The 6046-nt window shown below is 67.3% G+C and overlaps 1 protein-coding gene across 1 annotated transcript; it reads right to left on the reverse strand.

Annotated features, from left to right (window-relative positions):
* Positions 1–2727: 2727 nt before the first annotated feature.
* DRD4 (dopamine receptor D4) lies at positions 2728–5796 on the reverse strand. The gene is made up of 4 exons (XM_032641739.1): positions 5527–5796; positions 3809–3921; positions 3097–3737; positions 2728–2973 (listed from the first exon to the last, which is right to left on the reverse strand). The coding sequence occupies exons 1-4, from the start codon at positions 5794–5796 to the stop codon at positions 2771–2773; spliced, it is 1227 nt and encodes a 408-aa protein (XP_032497630.1). The 3' UTR covers positions 2728–2770.
* Positions 5797–6046: the final 250 nt, after the last annotated feature.

Genomic DNA, 6046 nt, shown 5'->3' on the forward strand with positions numbered 1-6046 from the left:
CGGGCTCCCCGGTGAGCCGAGGGGGTGGCACCCACGCCCGTCCCCCCGCGCCCAGCCTGGCTCCAGGTGGGGGAGGGCCTGCCCCCAGAAGCCCCTCTGCCTCCGTTCCATCGGCCTCTGTGGACTAAGCGGTTCTATTTGGGTTTTATTTGTTTTGTCGTCCCGCCTCTCCACCACCTTGGGGAAGGCCAGGCCCGGCCCCTGGGGTTTGCACAGCATGAAGGTGGTGGGAAGTGAGGACGGGGGTGGGGGCCACGTCGGCCTCAGCAGAAGGGGCTGCACCCCCAGAAGGAACCCCCCCAAACCTGAAAAGGCTAAAATGGCAACTTAGGTGGGCAGCGCCCACAGGGAAAGGCTTCCAGGTCCCTCCCTGGCGTCCAGCTCCAGGCAGCGGCCTCCCTGTGAGCAGATTCGGAGGCCTTGGGATCAGGCCCTGCAGGGAAGCCATCCTGGGTGAGGGTTTTCTGGGATCGGGGCGGCTTCTCCTCCCCTTCTCCTTAACGTAGAAGCCTGGGGACCGCTCGTGTTGGGGGCAGTTTTCCAAAGTGTATCGTTTCTAAGCCTTTGAAGCTATCTCTGCATAACCCCGGACATCAGGCTCCTTCAGGAAATTGCCATCCAAGCGCCAAGGGTGCGTTGACGCCCTCAGTTCTGTGTCAGCCTTCTGATGGCTTCTGCCAGACGCAGCCGCGGGGGCCAGGCCAAGGCTTCTGACAGCGTGCGGTGCGGCAGCCGTCCGGGTGCTGCGGGTCCTCTGAGCTGAGGCCGCGGTGACACTCGGCATCTGTGGGCCTGGGACCCTCGAGGCACCTGCTGAGCCCCCGGGTCAGCCAGGCTCTGTATATCCGCACCTGTTCCCCCAGTGCCCACCTTGTCCCTGTGCCCACCTTGTCACTCACTCCCTAGTGTCCACCTGTCCCCCCTGTGCCCGCCTTGTCCCCCTCTTGGGGGACACAGGAGTCTGCCCACAGGGCCAGTGGGCACAGCGCCGGACACCAGCAGATCCCAGCCCATCTGCAGCCCCACCTCCGGAAGAGATGCACTTACTGGCCTGGCCTGGCCTGTTGGGGGCACGGTCACCCCCTCCCTAGCATAGGAGATGAGAAGGGTACATGGAGGGGGATGTGGCCTTGCTCCACACAGACCCCTGGGCTGGTGGGCATGGCAGCTGGTGCCCACGGCTGGCGGGCAGGGGTGCTGCTACTTGAGACCCTCTTGGCAGTGGCAGACACCAGCTCTGACCACCTGGAGTGACCACAGAAGGCCCAGCAGGCGCACGTCGGGGCACATCAGAGATGGGTGGCAGGGCACGGGCGTGGGGTGTGGACCTGAGGGACGAGCCAGGTGGCAGGACCAGCGGCCGCAGTCAGGGGCCCTTTGCTCCAACCCTGACCCTGACCCTGCCGTCAGCCCGATGGTCCCTTCAAGTCTGAGGTTCCCAGGAGGGACCACCGGCCCAGCTCTGAAGCAAGTGTCTTGCCCGGGTGAGGCTGTGCCATCTGGGGCTCTTCCCGGGAGGAGACCCAGGGTATCCGCTGCAGCCATCCTCATGCTCCACAGGCAAGAAGGTGCTGGAAGCTGAAGCAGCCAACAGACCTGGGGTCCGGCCCTGGGCCCCCTCCCCCACTCCCATTTTGTGTTGGTTCCTGTGTGGTGCCAGGGACACAGCACCCCATACTGGCCCCCAGTCCACCAATACTCGGTTCCTCGAGGGCCAGTCTCTCCCAGGATGATAGGGGCAGGCTGGTCCTGGGGGGTGGTCAGGTGGGGCTTCTCAGGGGAGGCAGCAGCTGAGAGACTGAGCAGGAAACGGTGCTCACCCAGAGAGGGGAACAGGGTGGCCCCCTCTCCATGGAATAGTTTAGCACGCTGAGGGTGGGCCTGATGCCGTGGCCCTCACAGCCCATAGTTTCTCATGTTCAGAGAACTTGACACCCGGCAGTGGCCGGCTTGGTCACAGTTCCTGACAGGAGCGCTCAGCCACAGTACTGGGAACAGCGGGTGCCTGTGGCGGGGGACTTGGGAGGGTCCAGGTGAAGTTCAAGTGGGGCTGTCTCGGGTTGAGGGGCGGGCCACGCTGTGGGCAGGAGAGGGGCAGCCACTCCCTGCTCTGCCCACTTGCTCCCAGCCAAGTGGGCAGAGGATGGCTGAGTGCCTTGTGGGCCTGCGCTGGCCCTCCCTGGAGGGAGGCTGCCCCCGTGAGCCCACCCAGCACCCAGGCCCCCTGTTCCTCCAGGCTTTGGGCATCTATGGGCAAGTCAGGAGCTGGCAGGGAGCTGTGCTCCGACCTTGAGGCAGCTGCCAAAGCAGTGGCAGGGGCAGGTCAGCTGCATTTTGCAGGGACAGTGGATGGGGCCACCAGGACAAGGGGAGGAGGCTGCTGGCCTGGGAACAGCTGTCGGGTCGGGGTGGGTTGCAGCTGGCCTGCAGCTGGCCGGGTGTGTTGGGGAGGGAACCTGTTCGGGGAGGGAACCTGTTCAGGGAGGGTGTGAGTCGGGGCAGTCTTCCCAGGCAAGGGCTGGCCCTCTTCCCAAGGCTTCTGGGGCAGGGCAGATCTGGCTTGGTGGGGTCTCTTCTCTGGGCTTCCTCCGAAGGAAGGAAGGGGTTAACTGGCCGGATGAGGGTTAGTGGAGGCCTGGGCTCCTCCTCGTTGCCCCCTCCCCCGCCTCCAAGAGTCTTCCCAGCAGGTGTTGGGGATCTGTTTAATAACTCCTACAAACCCCCAGGCGAGGCGGGGTGCTGAAGAGGGGCTGCGGTGCCAGCGGTCTGCTCAGTAGCAGAGGCGCAGAGCCTTGCGGAAGACGGTCCGGAACTCGGCGTTGAAGGCGGTGTAGATGACGGGGTTGAGGGCGCTGTTGACGTAGCCCAGCCAGGTGACCGCGCTCACCAGCCGCGGGGGCACGGCGCACGTGGGACACAGTGCCCGGGAGATGTGCACGACAAAGAAGGGCGTCCAGCAGAGCAGAAAGGCCCCTGGGGGCGGGGTTGGGGCTGCCGTGAGCGGCTCCCTGCCACGCCCCCCGCCCCGGGCACCGCCTCGCCCCCTGGGCGCTGCAGTCTTCCCCTCTCTGCCCACGTCCCCTGGCCGGTACCCACCGACCACCACTGGCAGGACTCTCATAGCTTTGCGCTCCCGGCCCGAGATCTTGGCGCGTCTCCTCCTGCGGGCCCGCAGCGGGGGTTCGGCCGGCATGGCGTCCGAGGGCAAGACGGCATCCGAGGCTGGGGTGGCGTCGGGGGGCGGGGTGGCGTCGGGGCCCGGGATGGCGTCGGGGGGCGGGGTTGCGTCGGGGGCCGGGATGGCGTAGGGGGCCGGGATGGCGTCGTGGGGCGGGATGCAGTCTGGGGCCGGGATGGCATCCGGGGGCGCGGCGGCATCGGGGGCCGGGATGCCGTCGGGGGGCGGCGGGCCGGGGCCGCTGGGGCGGCGGGGCGCACGGCCGTGCAACTTGGCGCGGCGGGCTGCCTCCCAGCGCCGAAGGCCCCGGAACGTGGCCCAGTAGAGCAGCAGCATGAGCGGGCAGGGCAGGAAGAAGGAGCACACGGACGAGTAGACCACGTAGTCGCGGTCCTCCAGGCGGCACACGGAGGGATCGCGGCCGCGCGCGTCGTTGAGGCCGCACAACACGGGCGCCGCCACCGCTGCCGACAGCAGCCACGTGGCGCCGATGAGCAGCAGCTGGCGGCCACCGCGGCTCCGGCGGTTGTAGCGCAGCGGCGCGGCCACCGCCACGAACCTGCGGGGAGCGTGCTGAGGGCGGCGGGCCGGGGCGGCGCTACCGGGGCCGGGGCGGTGGGGGCGGCCTACCTGTCCACGCTGATGGCGCACAGATTGAAGATGGAGGCCGTGCACAGCATGACGTCCATGGCCATGAGCGCGTCGCAGAGGCCAGGGCTCAGCAGCCACACGCCGCCCTGGACCTGGGCGCAGGGAGGGGCCCCGTAGCAACAACAGACACAGGACGCTACCCTCCCCCAGCCTTCTGACCCGCAATGGTCCAGGGAGCAGAGGGGGCTGAATATCAGAGGGGAGGGGAGAGGAGGGGAGGGGAGTGAGCCGGAGACAGCTGGGCAGTCCTGCCCGCCCCTCAAGCTGGGCGCCAAGAGACGACCCCCTTCCTTTCTCTTAGAACTGAGAAAGGCCTTGGGGGGGATCCTGGGGGGCATAGTCACCTGAGGACTGTGATCTCTGATGCTGTGGGGCTCGGGGTACCGGGGGGCCCCTCCCTGCGCAGGTGGGGACCCTGCGGCCCAAGAGTGTGAGCCCAGCACCCCTATACCACCCCCCAGCCCCTGCAGACAGCTAAGAGTCAGTGTCTGCGGAAACTCGCTCTCTGGGCCTCTGGACGTGTCATTTCACTCCTGTCCCTTCACCCATAAGAGAGGGCGAGGATGGCACCCACAGCATTGTTACAAAGTAAAGTCCCCGGCGCCATGCCTGGCGGTCCCACCAAGGGCAAAGGAGCAGACAACCACCCCCCTCTAAATCCCCTCCTGCTGATTTGGGGCGATTAGGAGCTTAAGAGCCGTCATTGTGACGTTTGTCTGCAGCTCGGGGTGGAGGGGGAGCGGCAGGTCACGTCTGTCCTTGTCCTGCTAGCCTCTGCCCCAGCCCTGCCCAGACTCACTGTGTCCACCTTAGAAAAATCAAGCCTCCCCTCCCCCATAGCCCAGGACGCTGTGTCCCCAGCTCAGCCCTAAGCAGCTTTTCTCTGCCCAAACTGCAGAGCGGACATGGCTGGCACCAAGGGGGACCGACCCAAGGGCCAGACCTGCTCTGGGGCTGGAGGCTCCTGGGGCCAGGTTCTGGCAGGGGCCCCGGACCCCACACCTGTGCCTTCCCTTGGTTCCACTGTCAGGCCCGGGTGTCCCCTCCCTCCAGCTGTGCTCACTGCCCTGCAGCTCCTGGCAGCTGAGCGTCCCTCCTGCTGGGAGCCCAGTCGGTGCGTGAGTGAGGGTCTCCTGCCCTGAAGTGTGCCGGTGTGTGCCCGCCTGTGGTCCTGCCTGGCTGTGGTGTGGCCTCGTGCAGTGACGTGTGTGTCTCTGTGCCCCAGGGGGAGCCGGCATGGGGGTAAGCCTGAATCTGCCTGTCTGTCCAGGATCGGCGGTGCCAGCTCCATGCTCACCCTTCCACCCTCTACACCTGGCTCCCCTGGGGGAGTGGAACCCGGCTGAGGGGGCTGAGGGGGGGGCTGGACTGCCAAAGTCGCCTGTTTCTGGGTTCTCTGCTTGAAGGACAGAGGCATCTCTTGGGTAACAGACACCAAGACAGAAAGGGAGAAGAGGAGAGAGGGGCAGAAGAGGGAGGGCGGACAGACAGCAAAGCGGGCAGATGGACAGCGAGATGGGGGAGGGGAGTGAGGCTCGGAGGTGCTGGAGGCTCCGGTCGTCCTGGGACCAGGCGCGGCCCCCAACTCGAGGCTCCTGAGAGGCCAGGCGGCAGGGTCACACTGGGTCCTCGGTGTGGCTCGGCACAGGGAACAAGGAGCAGGTGAGGGTGCGCGTGCGGTCGCGACGCGGGCTCACCTCGGAGTAGACGAAGAGAGGCAGCACGAGCAGGGCGAGCAGGAGGTCGGCGGCCGCCAGGCTCAAGATGAAGTAGTTGGTGGGCGTCTGCAGGGCGCGCTCGGCCGCCACGCTCACGCACACGAGCGAGTTCCCTGCGAGCACCGCGCCGATGAGCAGCACGCCCCCCGCCAGCGCCGCCGCCGCCCCGGGGCCCCCCGCGCCGCCGCCCGTGCCGGGCCCGCGCCCAGCCAGCAGCCCGTCCGCGTCCGCGGCGCTGCGGTTCCCCATGGCGCACGGCCCCGCGCGCCCCGGCGGGCGCTCAGCACCGCGGACAGTGCCCAGGTCGGGAGCCGGAGCCCCGCCCCTCCGGCCCGCCCAGCCTGGTCTTAGTCCCGCCCTGTCCGCCCGGCTCGATGGACCCCGGGGCGCTCTAAGTTGCATCCAGTCTTTGCCCATCTTGGACTTCTGCGCTCCGAGAGACCGGCAGGTGGGCAAATGCAACGACCCAAAGCGACCCGAATGAAGTGATATGATTGGC

Source organism: Phocoena sinus, chromosome 8 (assembly GCF_008692025.1).
Source record: "Phocoena sinus isolate mPhoSin1 chromosome 8, mPhoSin1.pri, whole genome shotgun sequence".
NCBI classification, from domain to species: domain Eukaryota; kingdom Metazoa; phylum Chordata; class Mammalia; order Artiodactyla; family Phocoenidae; genus Phocoena; species Phocoena sinus.